Genomic DNA, 24,640 nt, shown 5'->3' with positions numbered 1-24,640 from the left:
CAGGTTCTCTGATGTTGTCATTTTGGAATCAAACATGAATCACCTGTGAGCTAAATACATCAACAGCACAAATCCTGTTCTGACAGTTTGCTACAGTGTATCCATAAAATATATATTATATATAAAAATATCAGTCTGGAGTCCAAGCGTTTCCCAAGTTAGTCTACTCATGATATCATGGCATCCACTTCTTGGCTGTGAGTAGTAATAGGTACCTACAGTCTTCAGGAAACAGATGAAAGCACAAGAAGTGCAAGCGCACTACACTTTTGGTCAGTTGGCCAGCTAAGACGCAGTAATGAGTTTGTACGGTGCAATCATTGGCATGTTTATGGAAAAGATCCTAAAATGATGCATACTGGCTGAGGCCTTTCTTTCTAACTTTAGGGGAGACGATGCCACCTTGTGGTAAATATAGTGTGACGCAAGGTGTTACTGTTTATAAATGGGGATAGTTGCACTCCTACTTTTCATGAGGTTTCATGTTGGTTAAATTGTATATATTTTCATTTTGCTTCACATTACTACTACGATATTTGTAATACTTGTCTATATTTACATCATGTGGCGATACTTTAGTTCAGAGGTTCCCAAACTTTTTCAGTCATGGAGCCCTTTTTGAAGCAAAGGTTTCTCGTGGAGCCCCAAAGCGGGGCAGATGGGGTTAGGGGCGGGGCTTATAACAACATATGATTTTTACCTCATCGTTATAAAAAGGACAGGGCCGTTTAAAAAAAAAAACAACGGGGATTTTGCTGGAGTGCTGGATGGGCTATTGATATACATTATATTTAACATTAACATGCTGTGTAATTAAATCTCGAACCTCATGTCAATATCAACATGGGTTTTGTGCAGATTTTTTTCCACAGCGTGTGGATGAGATTTTCAAAATGTCATCCACTTTGTCGCTATGGCTACTGTGCATTCCGCAGCAAATCGTCCCTGTGTAGTAATGGTGACCCCAGTAGTAATAGCATCTCCCATATTGGTGACCCAAGTGGTAATAGCATCTCCCATATTGGTGGCCGCAGTAGTAATAGCATTTTCTATATTGGCCCTGTGTAGTAATAGTGACCCAACAGTGGCCCCAGTGGTAATGGCGACCACACAGTAGCCCCAGTAGTAATAGTGACCCCTACAGTAACATTAACCCCACATTAGTCCCAGTAGTAATATTAACCCAACAGTGGCGCCAGTAATAATATTAACCCCAGTGTAGGTAGTCCCAGTAATATTAACCCCACTGTAGGTAGCCCCAGTAATAATAGCCCCCCAAACCATATACTTACCTCCTCCTTGCAGTCAACAGCGCTCCTCCTCTTCTTGGCACTGATCCCGGGTGCACATTGACGTCAGCGTGTGAGCCCAGAACGTTTCTTCCCTTGTCCTCTCTTGCGGAACTAAGGAGGGGAGGACTCAGGGGAGGGGGATTTTGGGTACACACTGACATCAGAGTGTGCACTGGGATCAGCATCGCTGCATGAGTACCAGCGGGGATCTGCAGCACCCCGCTGGTAATCGCTACAGTGGTGAGCAGCCGGCAGCACGCATGCCTGCAGAGAGGGCTCTGTGTGCCTCCCCGGCATGCGTTCTGTAGGTTCGCCACAGAGCCTCTGACTGTTGCTCGCGGAGCAGTTTGGAAACAGCTGCTTTAGTGGATGCAGATTATAGTACCTACAGTCAAGAAAAAAAACATATAGGTAAACCCAATTTGTTTTGAATTCATCTACCTGTCCTTTACAGTGATTAATATGGCATAGTATGATGCCATTATCAAAAATGGTCCCTGGGCAGGCTGGTATAATTCAAAAAGCACAAAGGATCTTAGGAGAATCCTGAATACTAGAAGTATTATCAGTACAGTGGACTATCAAAATGACATAAATCAGCACATTGGGGCGGATGTACAGTCTTAGTATGGGCTAATATTTTAGCTGTGTAAAGATAGACCACGGGTTTTAAAGATGCATTAGCCGTATCACGGTGGCTCATGCTGGATAAGTTTGGAGTATGTTTAGATACTTTTGTGTAACTTTATATCGCCTATTGCTTGGATTACTTTGCACCAAACCAAAGGTGTGAAATCCAGACCGGCTCCCACATTACAAAGAGTAGAGTTTTACTGTGAAACATTGCAGCATTTAAAAAAAAAAAGCAGTTTAAAAAGGCGCCAGGAACGGGGAGAAGAGTCATTGAAGCAGCTCCTCCATGTCCACCTTGGGTAGATTCACAGGTATGAACCTATTTCTGTATAGAGAGGATCCTGTCAATAAGCTGCCCCGATGATTCTTCTCCCCGTTAACAACTACTTTTTAAACTAGGACACTTTAGTGTTTCGGAGTAATGCGGGTGCCTGTTGGATTTCCTGCTGCTTGTGGTTTGGGGGGAGGGGGAGGTTCATTTAAAGTCTTGTTGAAATGGCTACCATCCGTTCTTCCCTTGTAGGCGCCACTTTTGAGCAGCAGTGGATTTCAGGGCAGTATTGTGGCGGTGAACATATGTAGTACCCAGCAGCAGGACTGCCACCATCAGCCAGTTGTCCGGGTGCTAAGGGAAAAAAAAAAAAACTTTAAAAATTCAAGGTGGAGGGAATATGAGTGCAATAACTATTACATCATACGGATCACTCTTGAACATCTCAGAAACAGAGACCATTAAGTGCTTAAAATGATGAGGTGGGGCGATCGCACACCATTGGAACCTTTTTCTTTACAGTCTCTTTTAGATCACTTCCACTCTGTTTTTCTCATGGGGTCATCTAAGCGGATTAGCCATATTTTATTGTATTAATAGAACAGATACAATTATTAGAAGACATTTACTGACCTATAAAACTCAAAAAATGGCGTATAGTCAGCTCACACATCTCAAAGTATTGAAACTTGTTGCATTGGCTGTCAATAATCCTGAGAAAGTGCACGCAATGCAGGTGGACTCACAGACGGGGAAATGACTCCAAAGCAATAGTGTTGCGTCCAGCACCAACACGCTAATGATCTGTCTTGGCAGCCGAGCATTGTAAGATGTAACTAATAAGAGTGATTTTACCAGACTGTATTGGATGTAACTAAGTTGCTTTGGACCTGTTATACTTTTGAGGTATGGACAGAAAAGATTTAATGTTTCAAAGTCCCACTTAAGAACAAGCGTCATCATTTATTCTTCATCGGTGCAGTCTTCAGTGAAAGAAAAATAGACTATTTACCGGTGACTTATGCATACAACATATCCAAATGAATATATAAAGTGGACCATGAAAGAGGGCAGACTGCACAGATCTAGTCCGCTGATAGTGAAAAATACAGCATTGTAATTCACTTGTAAAGAATGGCCACCGTGTCACCTGCGCTGCTTAACATGGCTCTTATCATAATACTTAGGATTCCTACAGTCAGACATGGCACGGGTTAGGGGAATAGATGCAGAGATAATTCATAAAAAAGAGAGAATTACTTGATACATTGTATTCTCTTAGTAACAAAATCAATGAAAACTCCAATAATGACCGTGGTTTTACTAAAAGTCTAGAATACAGGCCTAGAGTATGACATCAAGACCCTTGTGAACATATTCATGAGCAGCTTCTACGAACCCAGGCTGTTCATGCTTGTCATAGATTTATAAGTCTTTTGATAAAGCTCATTTTTTTCTTTTTCCCCTCTCAAGTTACTATTACGTCTCACTAGCTGCTCCCGTAACTTGTGGTGTATTCACAAGAGAGCCAGCACCAAGTCTCTACCTACAGAACCTCTAATGGAGAGCAATTAAAGACATCCCACATGAGAATCCCAGTCAGAATTCGATATCATAAAGTTGTGTTCCCTTAAACCATAGCAAGTGGCAGCCTTAAAGTATCTAATACTTGGTTTAGACTCTGACAAGCCTCCCAGGACAAGTGTCTATGAAGTTCAGTAGACAATCTTCCAGTGTGTTGGCTGTTCACAGTTCTTTTCTTTGTCTCCACAGAAGCGGTTGTAGGTTGTCTTCGGATCAAAGCCTAAAATCTCTCTCTCTTCGTGAATACGGAATGAAAAGGTGGAGACGGAGGTACCAATGAAGTATCTATGAAGTTAAAAGAAGTGGGTTAGCGAATTAGTATTTGAATTATTCTACACAAATCTATCTTATAACACCCGGAATAGTTTGCTGTACTGTTATTATTCTTTTACTCTGTTATAGCCTGCTTTTACATCATAAGAGTGCCCAACAGTCAGTGAATTAGATATATTTAAAGTAGTCATCCCATCAAAATCATGTACACTGTATCCATAGAATAGGTGAGATATGGTTCATTGCTAGGGGTTCAATCCCCGGGACCCACAGAGATTACAAGAACGACGCACCCTAAGTTTCCTAAGTGAACGGAGCAGCACTGTGCATGCGTGACCATTCACCGTCTATCCAAATAGCTGAGCACTACGCTCAGTCAGTCCGATAGGCGTGAGCGGAGCAGTGGTCACACATGTACACCGCCACTCCATTCCAGAGGTCAGAACCCCAGTGATCAAATCATTTATCAATCAACCTGTGGATAGGCGATACATGATTTTGATAAGATAGCCCATTTAAAAGAAGGGATGTTCCAAGATGACTACACCCTATTAGAATGCATGAAAGCCATGGAGCGGGGTCCCCCACTCAGGACTCGCCTGTATGTCCCAGAACAGAGGTCTGCTTAATAAAACTGGTTACTGTCCTGGCGGACCTGCTGACATCCTGGAATACTACATTTTTAGGCTGTTTATCAGAGGTGTTGAGAGAGGGACTCAGGGCAATCCTCAGATTTTCCAAGGGGTTGTGCATCTTGCTACAACCCCTTTAAAGCCGGTATAATCGTAAAATAATTTTAAACCCCTCTCAATCAGTGTGTTTCTTATGGCTAGTTAACCCCTTAACGACCAGCTCATAGTGTTTTTACGTCCTCCCGAAGTGGGCTTTATTCTCTGAGGACGTAAAAACGTGTCCTGCAGAGAATAAAGCCCCTCGGGCTGTGGACGTGACAGCTCCATGCTGTCAGTGTCCGCAGGTAGCTGACAGCATGGAGCTATCATGCCGGGCTGTTCGGACCCACCCCGGCATTGTGATCGGCGCTATGCAATGGATAGCACCGATCGCAGAAAAGTAAATAAAACTGCAATAAAAGTTAAAGATTCAGCTGCTCTGATGGATCGGAGCAGCTGAAATTACTCCCCGAGGTCTGCGGCACGGCTCCCCGCTGTCCCGATGCTTCGGGGCCCGTAGCAGTCCTTCTGCGCATGCGCGCCAGACGTCATTACGTCAGCCGCATGCGTAGAAGGCCCGGCGGTGCGGGAAATTTAAAATCTCCTGGCTCCCGGCTCCTGTAGGTAGCCGGGAGGCAGGAGATGTCAGCGGAGACCGTGGTGAGCGGTCCCCGCTACCGCGATCGCCATTATACAATGGATAACGGCGATCGCGGAAAAGTGCAAAAAAGTGTAAAAAAAAGAAAAGCGGACCCCCCGCTTGCTTCTGCGAAGTGCCGATGTGGCGCGCATGCGCAGAAGCCGGCGAGCCCGGCAAATTCAAAATCTCCCTGCACCCGGCTGTCAAAGATAGCCGAGTGCAGGGAGATATGACTGGGGACCGCTGTATGTGGTTTTCAGTCATATGATCACCGTTATCCATCGGAAAACGGTTATCATATAAAGTAAAAAAAAAAAAAAAGTTAAAAGTTAAAAAAAAAAGTTCAAAAAGTTAAAGTTTCATCTCCCCTTACGGATACGATCCGTAAGGGGGGATGAAATTATGTACCCAAAATCCCGGATTTGTTCCCTGGTGGGATGTTGATCCGTGGATCTTACCCCAGCTTCGGCGCATGCGCCCGTCAGCATGATGGCGGACGCATGCGCAAAAGTGAAAGATTGCCCAAGAAATTTACAATCTCCCTGCCGCTGGCTACCAAAGGTAGCCAAGAGCCTGGAGATGTCACGGGGAGCCGCGGTATGAGGTTACTGGTCACGTGATCGCCGTTATCCAATGCATAATGGCGATCACGTAAAAGTTCTTTAAAAAGTGGCAGTTTCATCTCCCCTCACCGATGCGATTGGTGGGGGGAGATGAAACATCTTCTTGGAGGCTTCCGCATTTGAATCCAGATGCGATTATCCTCCATGGACCCTTCCGGCTGCTGCGACACATTCGCAGGAGCCAGGGAGCCTAGGAAATTTTAAATCTCCTTGCTCCCAGCGACCAATGGTTGCTGAGCGCTTGGAGCAGTGACGGGTGGCCTCGCTGAGCGGTCCCCGGTCACATGATAAAGTAGCGAACTAACATTAGGCCGGACATTAGGAAGTCAATTTTTTTTCTGTATAAGTGCGCAATGGGGCCTGGAATTTATTCAGTTCTGCCCTGAAATCCAGCGGGCATTCCCTCCATTATGGGCCTAGCCATGTGTCCTGTAAGTAGATTAGGGCCACAATGGGTATGTTTCTAAACACGGGACAAACGGGGGGATCCATTTTGGGGTGAACGTCTTTATTCCTATGTACACTGTACAAAAAAACAGTTTTTAAATTGACAAAATTGCCAAACAAGTGAAAATCGTAATTTTTTCCTTCTGCTTTGCTTAGATTCATTCAAATACTTTGGGGTCAAAATATGCAATACACCCCTAGATGAATTTGTTAAGGGGTCTAATTTTCAAAATGGGGTCATTTGTGGGGGTTCTTTATCGTTTTGGCCGCTCAATGGCTCTACAAGTGGGCAATGGGGACTGGAATTTATTCCGTTGTACCCTGAAATCCAACGGGTGCTCCTTCCATTATAGGCCTAGCCATGTTTCCTTTAAGTAGATTAGGGCCACAATGGGTATGTTTCTGAACACGGGACAAACAGGGGTATCCATTTTGGGGTGAACATCTTCATTCCTATGTACACTGTCCAAAAAAAACAGTTTTTAAATTGACACAATTGCCAAAAAAATGAAAATCATAATTTTTTCCTTCTGCTTGGCTTAGATTCATTCAAAAACTGTGAAGTCAAAAACGTCATCATACCCCTAGATAAATTCGTTAGGGGGTCTACTTTTTAAAATGGGGTCACTTGTGGGCGTTCTTTATCGTTTTGGTCACTCAAGGGCTCTACAAGTGGGCAATGGGGACTAAATCTCCTTCAAGCAAAATTTCTGTTCCGAAAGCCACCGGTTGCTCCTTTCATTTTGGGCCCCATTGTGCATATAGACGTAATACTAGGGCCACAATGGGTATGTTTCTGAGCACAGGACAAACAGGGGTATCCATTTTGGGGTGCAAGTCTTCATTCATATATGTGCGGTACAAAAAAAACTGCTTTTGAAATGACAGAATTACCAAAAAAATGAAAATCGTATTTTTTTTCCTTCGGCTTGGCTTAGATTCATTCAAAAACTGTGAAGTCAAAAAAGTCATCGTACCCCTAGATAAATTCGTTAAGGGGTCTACTTTTCAAAATGGTGTCACTTGTGGGCGTTCTCCATCGTTTTGGTCACTCAAGGGCTCTACAAGTGGGCAATGGGGACTAAATCTCCTTCAAGCAAAATTTCTGTTCCAAAAGCCACCGGTTGCTCCTTTCATTTTGGGCCCCATTGTGCATACAGACGTAATAGTAGGGCCACAATGGGTATGTTTCTGAGCACAGAACAAACAGGGGTATCCATTCTGGGGTGCAAATCCTAATTTTCATGTGTACTATAGAAAAAAGTCCTGTCTTTAAAATGACATATTTGCAAAAATATGAAATTTTAGTTTCTCTCTTCTAAATTGCATTGACTCCTAAATAAAAAAAACACTCATGACACCCCTCAGTGAATACGTTAAAGGGTGTAGTTTTTAAAATAGGGTCACTTGTGGGGGTATCTATCATTTTGACTCCTACGAGCCTTTCCAATCTTGGCTTGGTGTTGGAAAACAAAGTGTTCCTCAAAATGCTGAAAAGTAATGTTACATTTGTACGTCTCCTAAATGGTTAAAAAAAAACAACGAAAGTTTTTCCAATGTGCGCCCAAAATAAAGTAAACAGATGGAAATATATATCTTAGCAAAAATTTCTATATTATGTTTGCACATATTTGAGATATTGCAGTTGGAAATGTGAAAAAAATGACGATTTTTTCAAAGTTTTCCCAATTTTGGCGCTTTTAATAAATAAACAAATTCTATCGGTCTTTTTTTTCCACCTAAATGAAGTACAACATGTGGCGATAAAACAATGTCAGAATCGCTTGGATATGCAAAACCTTTCTGGTGTTTTTCCATGCTAAAGTGACACGTGTCAGATTTGCAAAATTTGGCCTGGTCATTAAGGCGCAAACAGGCTTGGTCACTAAGGGGTTAATAGGAAAAGTACAAGCATCATGTGCCCTAGGATCTTCACCACCCCGTTTTGGGGACTTGGAGCACTACACCAACCACCCTGCAACCACATTTGATCCGAGCTAGTAAAAAAATAAATAAAATAACCTGTGGCTGTCGGTGAACAATGAGACGTAAGATTTTCAACTGTGGGAGAGCCAATACTTTGTGTAATGCAATTTACTAATTTCTGGACAACAACAGAGATCATGTGACTTGTTGGAAAAAAGTCTTCTGGACTAAGTGAATTTCAGGCTTTTATTTACACTCATGTCCTAGTGGGGTTAGAGAGACTTGTGTATGTTACCTGGCGTGTGCACAGATCCATTGGTCTATGATTGCAACCCCTCCGTCCTTGTACAGCTCCAGCTCTTCCCAAGTGGACTCAAACCTCACCATTTCAGGGATCAACTTTCGCAACTCTTCAAGATCTAACCGAAAGATTTTAGGAACACTTTATAAAACAAGGCATTACTATATTCTATGGGTTGCAGACACTTCTGCAGTCTAACGCAAGGAAAACTACTATGAAAAATATATTTCTAATTAAAAACACTGAAATAATTTAGAACACCATATAAAACTTAGGACTTTAAGGGTGTGTTCACACATTGTGGAAACAGAGTTTCTGCAGCAAATCTGCAGGTTCGGACAGTTTCACATCTGTGTTGAAGCCTCTGGTCGGAGATTCCGTCACAAATCCAGCACAAAAAACTGGAAGAAAAAGCGCTGCATGCCGGGATCTTAGCGAACAGACCCCATTATAGTCAATGGCGTCTGTTCAGCGCTATTCGGTTCATTCCCAAGACTGAGCCATTCGGCTACAGGCAGTCCACCTTCCTGTTCCCCGAACGGAACAGGAAAGCGGAACCCCGATCACATATGTGAACCCCCCCTTATACTTACAACACAATTAGGCTGGGTTCACACAGGGCGGTTTTGCCGCGCGGAATTTCGCCGTGGCAAATCCACCCGCGGCCGCTAATCTCGGGATTAGCCAGCCATGTGGACGAGATTTCTCAGAAATGTCGTCCACACGGGACGGCTAATCCGCTGCGGTAAGTCCGGCTGAAACCGCGGCTGCGGCCGCCGCAGCCGCGGTTTCAAAAGATGCAGCATGTCTGTTTATTATTTACTTTTGTCACGGCCGTGCTCTCCTCTATGGGAGCGCCGGCCGCAACGGAAAAGCGAGAGAGCGGCCGGGCCGCTTCAAAGCCGCCATGGCTTTTTCCGCGGCGGTTCTCCCGGTGGAAATCTCGCTGTTTTTGCTGCGGCCAAACCGCGAGATTTCCGACGGGAATACGCCCTGTGTGAACCCAGCCTTATGGTAGAAAATCCTACGTATGAATGGGATTTGCTTCAATCACTTTGATAGTAAGCTTTTCAGCAGCAATTTCACAACTTGTGTAAGTGCTCTAAAAGGAGTTTGACTTAGTTGGAATATAAAGTTTAAATGCTGGTTATTTCACAAATCAGTAAACCGATAATAGCCACAGTTTTCTATCCAAATGCACAACATGTCAAGCTATGATGGCATGTAAATCCAAATCTGTTCAATGGAGGGGCTAAAGGAAGACCTCAAATGTGGCGAATTTAAGGTAGCATTAATTAAGCAATAATTAAAGCTCTACACCTGCCTTGTCTGTCGGCATCTGTGGCAATAAAAACTTTCTTGAGTTGCAGTTTCTTCAAAAGACTGTGAATTTCTTCTGCTGTTCGGTGCAGGGTCGGTACATCTTCTCTGTGCCCCCAAATAAAGTCTTTCCTTCGAAGGTGAACACCAAGGTACGGTCCCCCTAGTGGTGTGCTAGGCCTTTGCTACATGGAAAACAGGACGTGAACACTTTGCTTTCTGATTGCTAGTTTACGGCATTTATGCCCCAATACAAGTCATAGTAAGCCGCCGCACTATCAATCCGTCAGCAATAAGACATACACTACCTTCACTTTTATCCAGTCTTCATGGAAGATGGTCTTGTCGTTTTCATCACTAGACTGAAGAAAGCTGGCCCGAAACTCGTCCCCAACTAATCGCAGATGCTTAGTGAACACCATACTGCGGCGAGTCTGCAGCCGGAAATAAGAGAAATAGAACGGAATTTAGCAAATAATAATCTATTATTAGAGCATTAACCATACACATTTAACCCCTTGGTGACTGGCCGATTTTGCACCAAGCCATTTTCTTTAGTTTTTTTCATCAAAATATCCATATGGCGACTTGTTTTTGTTGGACAAATTGTATTTTTTAAATGGCAGAACTTTGGGGTACAGATAATGTGTTGTATTACTTTTAGTAATTTGGGGGGGAAGGGGGATGGGAAAAAAAAAAAAGAATTAGATTGATTTTTTTTTTTATTTTTATGGCGCTCACTTTGCGGTGTTATTTTCTGGATCAGCATGATTTGTGGGAACAGTTACAGTTTTCATTCATACCTTTTGGGGAATACATGATTTTTTTTATTGCTTTTGTATATTTTTGGGGTAGGCAGACAGTAGAGAAACAGTAATCCTGGCATTTTTTATATCATTTACCGTGTTGGATATATAACCAAATATTTTCATTCAGTGTTTGGGTTGTTATGAATGTGGTGATGGAAAAATGTGTTTTATTTGTTACACTGGATTTTTAACTAAAAACTTAATTGAACATTTTTTTTAACACTAAGTTTTAGTCCTTTAAGGGGACCTCAGGATGAGATTGTTTAACCCCTTCCTGCTCCAGGGCGTAAGCTTACGTCCTGGCAGCGAGGTACTTCCCGCAACAGGGCGTAAACTTAGTGTTAACCCCTTTCCCTGCCGCGATCTATGCATTTATGCATTTAACGCTGTAAAAAAAGAAAAAGAAAAAAAAGAAAAAATCTATGACAGAATTGATGCGTTTTCTCTCCTTGCTATCATAAAAAAAATAATAAAAACTACAGTTCGCCACACAAAAAACAAGCCCTTATACGACCACATCGACGGAAAAATAAAAAAGTTATGACTTTTGAAAAATGGAGAAGAAAATCCGCCAAAAATCACTGCGTCCTTAAGCCCAAAATAGGCCATGTCCTTAAGGGGTTAAAATCGCTAGCATAGTACACTGCATTACTTCTGAAATGCAGTATACTATGCCTATGACAGCAGCTCATTAGACTATGCCAGAGGCAGGGCTGAATTGCACAGCACAGACGAAGGCCTTTGTCAGACCTCTGACTTCCGAGGGAGCACATTGGCACAGCCAAGTCCTGGCTCTTAGGCCGGCTGCACACGGCCGTGACGGGCTCCCCCCAGAGCCCCCAATACTTACCTCCGGATCCGGAGTCTTCCATCCCGCATGACGCTTCGGCGCGCATGCGCAATAGAGCGAGTGACGCGCTGGCCGCGTCATATAACACGCCCACAGCGTCACATGACGCGCCGGCCGCGTCATATGACGCGGCTGGCGGTGGGCGGGGAAGCGGTTTCACGCTATCTTCCGCTGTGTGCTAGAGCGGAAGATAGCATGACGGACGGCTTCCATTTACTGCAATGGAAGCTGTCAGCACGTATGCCCACGTCAAATAGAGCATGCCGCGGGTAAGGTCGGGTGATTTCACGGTGCGGAATTCCGCACTGTAAGCATTGTGCTATTAGGTTCAATAGAACCTAATAGCTGCGGGCAGCGCGGCGGATTTTCGCCGCATATTACGCGGCGGAAATCCGTCCGTGGGAAGGAGCCCTTACTGGCGTGTTAAACATGCACCACTGTAAAAAGGAGTATATGCAGGTTTAAAGCCCCTTAGTAAGCTTTGTAGAAAGGTGTATTGGGGGTTAAAAAAAGTTATGAATAGTCTTTTTTTGTAACTTTCCATAAAAAAAGAACTGAAATATTATAATTTTCAAGGATGGAAGGGAGTTCCTGAAATATGGCAACTCTCAGGAAAGTTTTTAACAAATAAATAGCTAAAACAGTAAAATAATAAAAAAAAATAAAACACAAATTCATTATTGCTCTTCCACAGACATACATCTAATTAATGAAATTAAAAATACATGAGACATTAAGAAATCATGTCATTAAGAAATAATGTTAAGATTCACATAATCCACAGCCATGGTCATTTGTAACAGGAAGTGGAAATAAAGTGCCACCTGTCATTATGCTAACAGCCCTTTACAAGTGTAGAGACCAACCACAAGGCCCGATGTCTATGGACTATATAGCCAACCCACATCCAAAACAATCCGTGGTGCTGTGAAAGGTGTTGTCTCTTGTCCCCCTTTTATAGAAGCTGGTGGACTGATCAGTGGATCGCTGCAGTTCTGACATCTTTGTCAATCTACTAAGAGAAGTTGCGGCCAACCACACATTTACCCACAGTGGACACTGGTTTCCTTTTTGTTTCTTTAGGTCCATAGAGTTATATGTGACCATACACCATAGATAGCTGTTGGCCCAAATCCGCCACCCCTCCCAATACCTCCATACTCATTGCTCAGCTATGTACGGGAAAAGGAGACTGAAGGTACCATTACACAGGGAAACTATCACTCGAATTATCGTTGGAAGCGGTCAATTTGGGCACTGGTCGTCCAGTGTATAAGCGGCCACCAATAGGACACTGAGCGACAAATTGCTTATTTGTCAGAATCACTTGGTTTTTAGCTGAACTAAAAACCAAATGACTGTCCGGCCCTGTTAAAAAAAAAGTTGCTTAATCTTTGAGCGACTGTCTATGGAGGCATGTAGGCCGGCCCGATCCCCAGCCCGATCTGCTTCTATTCACAGAACCACTATCAGTACTGTGTAAAAAAGCACGGAGCGGTACTTGCTTGTATGGCTGTCAGGCGCTAATGTGTCCGACAGTCGTCACGGGTCAAGAGAACCTTACGCCACGGCCAGACACCTCTGGTGGCAGCTTATCTACAATGAGAACAATGGATCAAGCATGGTAAAATCCAGCATGCCTGACCTGTTCCCCCACGTCTGTCATCAGCGGACAGTTGAGATACCCCATACACCTTAGATTGTGAGCTGGACTCACTAGAATCAGTGTGTTTGGACCGTATTCATGTACTGTTCATGGCACCTACATGATGTTGTGATTAGTTATTACTACATATAAATATATACACACACATAAATATTGGCTCACAACACGGATATCCAGGTTGAATGGAATTTGTTCATATACACACATTCCAATAATCTCTTCCTGCATAGTGATCATGGAGAAGGTTTTCAGCTCTGTCTAACATTATGGACCTAAAGATGGAAAAGAAAGTGTTAGCATGACTGCTGCCACCCGAATAAGCTCTATGTGAAAGGGAACTGGTCGGCTCACCTTGCAGTGGTGTTCTCCAGTAGTATGGGAGCCATGATGGAAGCAGACCCTTGGACTGACAGACAGCTGACGTTTAGACCTCTGGTCTCTTCGTAGCCCCAGAACCATCCTCTGCAAATAACAAAACCATCAGTAGTTGTAAGCTTTTCTAGCAGTCCCGTCATCAGTGCATACCTGAAAACAATGCTGTAGACAGCTACAAATGCACAGCGGTGCCATCTTAAGGGGCTTTAACAATGATCATTCACAAAAAAAGAAAGAAAATTGCTGAATAATTCAAATTTGAACGACAATCTGCCAAGGATTGAATGATAATTTGTTTGCTTATCGTTCATTTTTTGCAAGCATAAAATAATCATCGTTGGCTCGTTCGCTAATCATTCGGTTTAAACCCTGATTGTTCAGTCAGTCTCATTCACTTATACAGGAAATCTGGCAGGTGTCACTGTAACAGAGAACATCCAAGTAGGCCAGAGGTGTCAAACTCATTTTCACCGAGGGCCACATCAGCCTTATGTTTGCCTTCAAAGGGCCGATTCTAATTGTAAGACTGTATAGTAAAAGTGAACCCCATAGTCGCCCCATTGGTAATAAGGTTCCCCATAGCAGCCAGTGGCGCACACACTATATCTATCTATCTATCTATACACATATACACACACACATATATATATTATATGTATTATGCATAATAGTGTGCGCCTGTCTAATATATATATATATATATAAGACAGGTGCACACCATTATACTCATACACGCGCACACTATTATGCACATACAGGCGCACACTATCATACACATACAGGCGCACAGACGCACACTATTATACACATATATGCACACACATACACTATATATATATCTCCATACACTCACCGGTGCGCATAGTACATACACATGCACACATGGACACTTCTGTATACACATTTTTATACTTACCTGCATCCAATGTGGTCCCACTAGCAAGTATACTGGCTGCTCTCTTGTTGGGGCCCTCCTGCATACTTGGTCCCCTGATGTCTCCGCAGGCCTGCAGCCATGAATAGAGATAGGGCTGGTGAAAGGAGGTCAGCGCTGACCAAGCTCTCACCCTGCAGCTGCTCCTCCTCAGCGTCGCTCTCCTCCCTGCAGAGATCATGTTCTCTGCAGTTTTCTCCCCTCCGCCACGGCTGTTGTCAGTGCGCTATTAGCACTCCTCTATTACTGTCTGCACTAGACAGAACAAGCCAATAGAAGATCGCCTACTGACAGCAGCATGGAGGAGTGAGGGAACTTACTGCACAGCTGGCGGGCCACAGAAAATGAGGTGGCGGGCCGGATTTGGCCCGGGGGCCTTGTGTTTGACACCTGTGAAGTAGTCGGTAAAAGTAGTCCGATAGAAAATTCTTTTTTATGTCAAATGTGTGCATACATATTGTACTAATTAGTTATCAGGCATATATTTCCACTTGTTTACTTTATTTTGGAAGTGCTTTAGAAACATTTCACACGTTTCTGAGCAATTTAGTCCCCTTACTAATTTTTTAATTAACTTTTAAAATTCTGACATATATTGTTTTTCATTTTACATTTCGTTTATAGTTTTTCATTAATATAAATGGTATGGATGATTAAATTAACCCTTCAGTGACTGTCAATACACCTTTTTATGGTGGTCACTAGTGGGCTTTACGCTGATGCAGCGCCTCCCACGGTGCTGCACCGGAATACTGGCACAAGTCTCCAGTGCCTGTAAAAACAGAGATCCAGCTATTTGGTGTCAGCACGGCCGCCGTTCTAACAGTGAGAATCAAAGAAACCGCTAATCCTGGCCAATTAACCCTTTACACGCCGCAATCAATGTAGAAGGCTGACAGAGGGAGGAGGATTCATGAACACCATGAAAAATAGAAAGAAAACAAAATTGCAATTTTTAAAAAAAATGTTAATATTGCCTCTTGAAAGACTGAAAAGTGATCAAAATGTTATATGTTCCCAAAAATAGGATCAATAAAGAGTAGAGCTTATTCCACAAAATATAAGCCCTCATATGATGATCAGGCGGCTAGCTGGGTGACAGGAGGGATAGAGGGAAGAGATCCAGGGAGGCTAGTCCTGAACTGGCACACACCAACAAGTTTGCAAAGTTGGCAGATTAGGGGAATGCCATTACAGGATTAGCAGGTAGGTGGAAGGTCCTTAAAAACGATTTCAGGGAACTAGGAAGTAAACTTTGGTGCAAGGACCTCCAAAGTAGCATTTTCTGGAATATTACCTGTGCCAAATGCAACACCAGAAAGGCAGCGGGAGACGAGGGAGGTAAACAAATGGCTCCAGAATTGGGGGAGGAAGGAGCGGTGGTGGTGGTGGGGGGTTAGTACAGTTAGAACTGGCAGAATAGTTAGCAGAAATACACAATATAAAAAATAACCAAAACCTTCTAAACAATATGGTGACTAATACTAGAAGCCTGACCAATAAGGTTGACAAACTAAGTAATAATGAGAACACTACGACGTAGCTAGAATAACGGAGGCCTGGTTGGATGAAAGCTGTGACTGGGTGGTGAACTTACAGGGTTACAGTCTATTCAGAAGGGATCGCAGAAGCCGGAAAAGGGGGAGAGGTTTGTCTTTATGTAAAATCCTGTTTAAAGACCACACTACGGGAAGATATATGGGAGGGGGATGAACTTATAGAGTCTGTATGGGTAGAGATACATGGAGGGAAAACAATCATATAGATTACTAATTATAACAGAAACCACTGAAAAATCTATTACTAAGGCAAATAAAGGAAGCAGCAAATCACAATGAGGTAATTCTTATGGGGTACTTTAACTACCCCCTGTGTAAGCGGATAGGTAATTGGCTCAAGGATAGAAAGCAGAGGGTGGTTACTAATGATACGTACGGTGATTGGGTCACCGTTATTAATGGGGTATCACAGGGGTTGGTTTCGGGCCCTATTCTTTTTAATATATTTATTAACAACATTGTGGAGGGATTGTACAGTAAAATATCAATATTTGCAGATGATACAAACTATGTAAAGTAATTAACACGAGAGAGGACTGTATACGGTTGCGAATGGATCTAGATAAGTTTGGGGGAGAAAAGTGGCCTATGAGGTTTAACATTGAGAAATGTAAGGTTCTGCACATGGGCAGAGGGAATACATGTCACCATTACACACTAAATGGGAAACACTGACCAGGAAAAGAACTTGGGTGTTTCAGTTAACTGTAAGCTTAACTGGAGCAACCAGTGTCAGGCAGCTGCTGCCAAGGCAAATAGGATCATGGGGTGCATTAAAAGAGGTCTAGGAGCACATGACAAGAACATTGTTCTTCCTCTTTATAAGTCACTGGTCAGACCAAACATGGAATATTGTGTACAGTTTTGGGCACGGGTACTCAAGAAGGACATATCAGAGCTTGAGCAGGTACAAAGGCGGGCAACTAAAGTAATAAACGGAATGGGCGGACTACAATACCCAGAGAGGTTATCAAAACTAGAGTTAGTTTAGAAAAAAAAGACGTCTGAGGAGCGACCAAATAGCTATGTATCAGGGGACAATACAGAGATCTCTCCCATCATCTATTTATACCCAGGACTGTGACTGTAACAAGGGGGCGCCCTCTACATCTAGAGGAAAGAAGGTCTCTACACCAACATAGAAGGGAGTTCTTTACCATAAGAATTTGACAAAAGAGTCCAAGAGGGACCTGGAAGCTTTTCTTGAGTGCTACAATATGTTGTAATCATTAATAACTTCAGAAGGGTCGGTGATCCGGGGATTATTCCGATTGAAGTCAGGAAGGGATTTTTTCCACTTAAATGAGGAAAATTGGCTTCTACCTTTGAGTTTTTTTGCCTTTCCCAGGATCAACATTGGGAGGTAATAGGCTGAACTGGATGGAAATAGGTCTTTTTCAGCCTAATATACTATGTTACTATGAAATTACCTGCAAATCGGCATCAAAATGGTGTGGATATTGACGCACATTTTTGTGGGGAACTGTATCAAAATCTGCAGCGTGTGACCGTACCCGTATAAACTTATTTTATTTCCAGATAAATAATAAATGAACCCAACATTCTATAATCATCAATACTAACTAAATAGTATCGATGGCTGTAAGAGAAGGGGTTAATGTGTGGTGTTTTACACAGTATGCCCTCCTTCTCTCTCCTCTGATCTCACGCTGACAGAGTAAAGCGGAGAGACATGCTGTTACAGCGCTGACATGCCAGGAAAGTTTGTTACCAAGTCAAACTTTTCCAGCCAGCGCTGTAATTGGCTGTCAATGATAACGTCATTGGCACCTGAACCAATAACGGCACCCAAACAAGCTGTTAGTAACAGCCCGTTTCAGGTGTTTTACCTACTCTGAGGGGCCGTGATCGCCTGCTGACCGCAAAACTTAAAGGGGTTGTCTCGCGAAAGCAAGTGGGGTTAAGCACTTCTGTATGGCCATATTAATGCACTTTGTAATATACATCGTGCATTAAATATGAGCCATACAGAAGTTATTCACTTACCTTCCCTGCGCTGGCGTCCCCGTCTCCATGGCTCCGTCTAATTTCAGCGTCTAATCTCCCGATTAGACGCGCTTGCGCAGAAGGGTCTTCTCCCATCTGTTCGGTCCGGTACGAGCGGCATTCTGGCTCCGCCCCCTTCTACGCATCATCGCGTAGCTCCGCCCGTCACATGTGCCGATTCCAGCTTCCTGATTGGCTGGAATCGGCACACGTGATGGGGGCGGAGCCACGCAATGATGCGTAGAAGGGGGCGGAGCCAGAATGCCGCTCGTGCCGGTCCGAACAGATGGGAGAAGACCCTTCTGCGCAAGCGCGTCTAATCGGGAGATTAGACGGAGCCATGGAGACGAGGACGCCAGCGCAGGGAAGGTAAGTGAATAACTTCTGTATGACTCATATTTAATGCACGATGTATATTACAAAGTGCATTAATATGGCCATACAGAAGTGCTTAACCCCACTTGCTTTCGCGAGACAACCCCTTTAAAATTTACGTCACTGCTGCCTAGAGCTCAGGCAGCAGCGACAAAAATATACAGTGGGCAGTCGCAAAGGGAAGAAACAAGTGGAGATTGACTTTCTATATCATCAATCACCATTTATTATTGGCCACTGTAAATGGGCTTTAAATATAAAGTATAGCAGAGATGTGGAAGCTGGTCATGCTGCCTCTGACAAGGAGAGCTTCAATGGCTGCTTCCACTTATCTGAAGCATATCTGCAGCATCAGTACTGTGCAGAAGCTCATCCAGACAGAAAAACAGACCTAAAGGTTCATGTTGCATGCGCAGAATTTTAGTGCACATCACTAGATCTGTTCACAGAGCTTGTAACGTATACTTTTCAAGGTGAATACCTGGAAACATTCTGAAGTCAAGCTACTGTAACACAAAATAACTACTTGTATCATTTTGCATATGTCTGGTATGCAGTGTACTAACTACTGTAGTATATGACCATGAGTGGTTTGCAATATTCACTAATATTATGGGAATATCTGATACATACCTGTAGTATCCATGCTTGTCCTCAGAGTACATGAGCTGATCAATGCACGGTCTCTGGTCAACTTTTTCTTCCCATGTGCCCTCCTTCCAGCCCTCAGCATAGCCTTGGAGAACATACACCTGCTCAATAAACGGACCCCCAGATTCTAAAAATGAAGAACATGCAAATTATCAGACAACCGGAGAGAGTTAATAGAATAAAGTTTACATTAAAAGCTTATACAACATGTTACTTGTAGCACAGCAAACTAAAAAGACACTTTGTAAAAGAACTGAGAAGTAGTCTTTTTGCCCGGAGGTGTGTGTGTGTGTGTGTGTATGTATATATATATATATATTAGTATTTCATTTCATGAATTAGTTTTCCATCTGAAGAAGAGAAATAATGGTGTTATTTGTATTCTTCAGTGTTGTAGTCATTTTTAGCTTTAAAGGGGTTGTCCCGCGCCGAAACGTTTTTTTTGTTTTTTTTCAATAGCCCCCCCCCCGTTTGGCGCGAGACAAACCCAAGGGATTGGTTAAAAAAAAAAAAACGTTTAGTACTTACCCGAATCCCCGCGCTGCGGCGACTTCTTCCTTACCTTAGCAAGATGGCCGCCGGGATCTTCACCCACGATGCACCGCGGGTCTTCTCCCATGGTGCACCGTGGGCTCTGTGTGGTCCATTGCCGATTCCAGCCTCCTGATTGGCTGGAATCGGCACACGTGACGGGGCGGAGCTACGAGGACCAGCTCTCCGGCACGAGTGGCCCCATTCAACACGGAGAAGACCGGACTGCGCAAGCGCGTCTAATCGGGCGATTAGACGCTGAAATTAGACGGAGCCATGGAGACGAGGACGCTAGCAACGGAGCAGGTAAGTGAATAACTTCTGTATGGCTCATAATTAATGCACAATGTACATTACAAAGTGCATTAATATGGCCATACAGAAGTGCTGAACCCCACTTGCTTTCGCGGGACAACCCCTTTAAAGAACTTCCATGAAGTCGGTCATACTGATAGTGAAACTACCTTCCTGTATTGTCTGCACAGATAATGCAGCAGGGGTCTGTGGATTATATGGAAACTGTAATGAACAAGAGTTAACCCTTTCTGAACATGCACCATATATGTGCGGTGGATGTCAGAGTATGGAATGAGATCGGAAGCCGAACCCGCTCAACACACAGTGGGTGTTGGCCATCCTTGACAGCAGACACCCACCCACAACAGCCACGATTGGTGTTAACTTTTTAAATGTCACTGTCAATTCTGCACAGCCTCCCTGCAATAAGATCACAGGGAGCCGTGCAGGTGTCATGGCAGCCGGAGACCTTTTCTAAGGCCCCTACCATTAATGATCACTTATGAAGATTTGCATGTAGCATGTCTTGATAAACTGCAGGTGACATTACAGTATAATGCAATACTACAGTATTGCATTGTACTGTATGAACGATCAAATGATTGCAAGTTCAAGTCCTATGTGGGCACTAAAGAAAAATATAAAAATAAGTAAAGTGCAGTTTTTTTTTTTACTATTATAAAAAATATTAAAAGTTAAAAGAAAATTCTTTTACCAGTTGTCACATCAAAAAATGAAAAAAGGTACATTAAGTGGTATTGCTGCATCTGTACAAAGCCCAACCTATTAAAATATCTGTGCACAACTAATAATGTGATAACAATGAAGAATTGCGCTTTTTGTTTCCCGGTTTCCACAAAAAAATGAATAAAAAGCAATAAAAGATGACTGTATCCCAAAATGGTATCAATAAACACTTCCGGTCACCCTGCAAAAATCAAGTCCTTAAACAACCCTATAAACAAAAAAAATTAGTTATGGGGGTCAAAAGATGGCAACAGCAAGAACTTTATTTAAAGGTATTCGCTACATTTTATTTTTATTTTGCCCCACTGAGACATTTTAAAAAGTTTTCCAATACGTTAAATGGTACTTTAAATTGTACCATTAAAAAATATAACATGTCCCACAAAAAAAAAAAAAACAGGCCCTCAAGTAGCTACTGCATGTCACCGGAAAAATCAAAAAGTTATGATTTTTTTGAGAGTGGGAAGGAAAGAACGAAAAAACAAAAATGGACTACAGAGGGAAGGAGTTAGGGTGTAACCAAACTTTTAAAAAAGTTTTTGTAACAGGTCAGAAATATTGATCAGTTGGAGTCGGAGGCCGAGACCCCAACCTATGGCTACAACGAATGGACAAAAAATGCTCATCTAAGTGCTGTGCCTGTTCTATTCCTTACATCCCTGCTTCAGTTTGTGGACTCAATATAAAGTCTATGGCTTCTGCCCATTTGCTTTAGGCCTCTTTCACACGGGCTACAAAACATCTCATATGTAAGAACCCACTGGAAACCACGGGCTTCACATACATGCCTTTTGTAGCGAGATTTTGTAGCCCATGTGAAAGAGGCCTAAAGGATCGCTGAAGGTCTCCGCAACCGAACCCCACAAACCAATAGATATGTCATAAAGGATATGTCTATTAGTATTGGTAGACAGACAGATAATATATTTGATCTAAGATTTCTATAACTGGGGTAACCGTTCCTAATGTAGCCTCCTAACTCGTCTATAGAGATTTGGGAATTTTTTTTTACTGGATGACCCATTGAAAACAAAAATGTCATCTGCACATAAAGACCAAGCCCGTCGTGTCTGTCCAGCTATACTTTGTATATGTGTTGCAGCCAAGTGAAGCTTCTAAAGAAGGGATTAGGATACTTCTAAATGATGATTGATGGATCTACCTGCCAAGAACTCTTCATATTCAATCACAGGGATATTTTTGCTCAGACTGTCCACATCAAAGAACTCAGACCAGGGAATCCGCACTTGATGGATGTCAGGACTCTGCCAGTGATAGAGACGACCCCACGGGGGTAAAACCAGCGCCCAGTCCGAGCTCTTCTGTAGAGTCTTAAGAAGGGAAGCCATGCGAATATATACATCTCTGCGCAGGTTAAATCCTTCTGGAGGGTTCACGTCATACAGCAAGTATCTGAGGAACACAAAGACGTGAGTTTTAGCGCACTGGAACTCTACATCTATAGAGAATTTAACCCTTTCCAATCCAATTTGTATCCTGGTTTTCCTAGGGGGCTTACTCTTTTTCTGCCATTATACAACGGCGCTATCTGCTGGCTAAAGCCAGTACTGCATGAGGTGACACATTGGATAGACTCCGACAGCAGAGAGGCTGGCAACATACAGTAAGAGAACCCCGACAGATGGCTTCTAACATCGGAGCTGTACAGCCTTAAATGGTAATGTCTTCAGAGGTCAGACAGTGGATTGGAAAGGGTTACCATTTATTAGTAACAATGAGGTCGGCTACAAAGAACGCTGACACTTAATCCCCATAGGCTCCAGGATGGACCATTATGTCATGGGGGTTTGTACGGAGGGGGATCGGGACCGTACCCCGCCAGCAACAGCTCACGATCAGCATTCATAGAGGTGTATAGCAAGCACTATACAGGTCTATGAGGTCATCTTCAGCTGCCGGAAACAGCCAAAGACGAGCGGACATGGCCAAGACGGCACAGTGCTTGGGTGACCGCTGAAGCCCCCTCATTCTAACGATAAGCGGGGGTCTCAGCAGCAGAACCCCCACTGATCAATACTTTTAACACATCTCTGTATTTGTGGAGAAACCCTCATAATGGGATTATCCAAAGTGAAGAATCTCTAAGCTTCTCCCCCCTCTGCAAGTCAATGGGGGATAAAAAACCCAGACAGTTGTGAGGAGTACCGAGTACCTGTGTAGGACCCCCCCTGATCAGCTGTTTGCTGAGCTAGTGTAATGGGCTGGAAGCGCACAGCTCTGTACACAGCACAGTGGCCCGACAGGGTATTGCAAGCACAGTTGCCCACTGTGGAGGGCCGCACGGTGGGAGCATTGCGGTACCGCTGGGGAGGGCCGCACAGTGGGAGGGCCACATGGTGGGAGCTCTGCGGTACCGCTGTGCAGGGCCGCGCACGGTGGGAGCTCTGCGGTACCGCCGTGGAGGGCCGCGCACGGTGGGAGGGCTGCGGTACCGCCGTGTAGTGACGCGCGGTTGGAGCTCTGCGGTACCGCCGTGTAGTGACGCGCGGTTGGAGCTCTGCGGTACCGCCGTGTAGTGACGCGCGGTTGGAGCTCTGCAGTACCGCCGTGTAGTGACGCGCGGTTGGAGCTCTGCGGTACCGCCGTGTAGTGACGCGCGGTTGGAGCTCTGCGGTACCGCCGTGTAGTGACGCGCGGTTGGAGCTCTGCGGTACCGCCGTGTAGTGACGCGCGGTTGGAGCTCTGCGGTACCGCCGTGTAGTGACGCGCGGTTGGAGCTCTGCGGTACCGCCGTGTAGTGCCGCGCGGTTGGAGCTCTGCGGTACCGCCGTGTAGTGACGCGCGGTTGGAGCTCTGCGGTACCGCCGTGTAGTGACGCGCAGTTGGAGCTCTGCGGTACCGCTGTGTAGTGACGCGCGGTTGGAGCTCTGCGGTACCGCTGTGTAGTGCCACGCGGTTGGAGGGCTGCGGTACCGCTGTGTAGTGACGCGCGGTTGGAGCTCTGCGGTACCGCTGTGTAGTGACGCGCGGTTGGAGCTCTGCGGTACCGCTGTGTAGTGCCACGCAGTTGGAGGGCTGCGGTACCGCTGTGGAGGGCCGCACGGTGGAAGCTTTGCGGTACCGCCGTGGAGGGCCGCACGGTGGGAGGGCCGCACGGTGGGAGGGCTGCGGTACCGCACACACACTGCTTGCCACGTCTCCAGCTCTCGCCCGCTATCCGTACCTGCGCTCCACAGCGGCGGCTGCGGCAGGCAGGGAGCCGGCGGAATGTCCTGGAGAGAACTCCCCCCCGAGGCCGCCGACCCCGGAGGACAGGAGGCAGGAGAGCCCGAGCCGGAGGAGCAGGAGCCCGGCCGCCATGTCCGCCGCTACAGGACCTGCGCTGATGTCACGGCCATGTGATTACACACCAGCATATCCCGCACACTGTACTTCCGTTACCGGGGTCTCGGCGGGCCGTTACTATGGCGACCGAATTTACGCTGCTCGTCACCAGGTTACTGAAGTCGAGTAGATTCACAGCTCACTGCTGTAATGAGAGAAGGAGGAGAGCGCCGCCTGCAGGGGACTGATGTTATACCGGAATATCAATATATGCGTACAGGGCAGTTCTGTCAGGGGTGGGGGAGGGGGGCTGATTTCTGCATGGGGCAGTTCTGTGGGAGGGGGGCGGATATCTATATGGGGCAGTTCTGTGGGAGGGGGGCGGATATCTATATGGGGCAGTTCTGTGGGAGGGGGGCGGATATCTATATGGGGCAGTTCTGTGGGAGGGGGGCTGTTATCTGTACGGGGCAGCTCTGTGGAAAGGGGTTGATATCTGTATGGGGCAGTTCTGTGGGAGGGGGGCTGTTATCTGTAGGGGCAGTTCTGTGGGAGGGGGGCTGTTATCTGTAG

General features: G+C 44.7%; 1 protein-coding gene across 1 annotated transcript; it reads right to left on the bottom strand.

Annotated features, from left to right (window-relative positions):
- Positions 1-2,762: 2,762 nt before the first annotated feature.
- Positions 2,763-24,262, bottom strand: POFUT2 (protein O-fucosyltransferase 2). The gene is made up of 9 exons (XM_066575646.1): positions 23,967-24,262; positions 21,945-22,195; positions 19,190-19,334; positions 13,658-13,768; positions 13,512-13,578; positions 10,290-10,415; positions 9,986-10,166; positions 8,656-8,779; positions 2,763-4,065 (listed from the first exon to the last, which is right to left on the bottom strand). Exons 1-9 carry the CDS (start codon positions 24,101-24,103, stop codon positions 3,912-3,914), a joined length of 1,296 nt encoding a protein of 431 aa, XP_066431743.1. The 5' UTR covers positions 24,104-24,262; the 3' UTR covers positions 2,763-3,911.
- Between the last annotated feature and the right edge of the window lie 378 nt (positions 24,263-24,640).

The sequence above is a fragment of the Eleutherodactylus coqui genome, chromosome 8 (genome assembly GCF_035609145.1).
Source record: "Eleutherodactylus coqui strain aEleCoq1 chromosome 8, aEleCoq1.hap1, whole genome shotgun sequence".
Taxonomy (NCBI): domain Eukaryota; kingdom Metazoa; phylum Chordata; class Amphibia; order Anura; family Eleutherodactylidae; genus Eleutherodactylus; species Eleutherodactylus coqui.
Note: the sequence above shows the minus strand (reverse complement) of the source record. Positions and strands in the feature narration are given on the sequence as shown.

Excerpts from the sequence above, each read along its gene's own strand:
- POFUT2 (XM_066575646.1), bottom strand. The coding sequence starts at position 24,103 with ATGGCGGCCGGGCTCCTGCTCCTCCGGCTCGGGCTCTCCTGCCTCCTG. Across the intron at positions 13,769-19,189 it reads GACAAGCATGGATACTACAG|AGGATGGTTCTGGGGCTACG; the intron begins GTATGTATCAGA and ends TGTTATTTGCAG. Across the intron at positions 10,167-10,289 it reads AAGACTGGATAAAAGTGAAG|CAAAGGCCTAGCACACCACT; the intron begins GTAGTGTATGTC and ends TTTTCCATGTAG.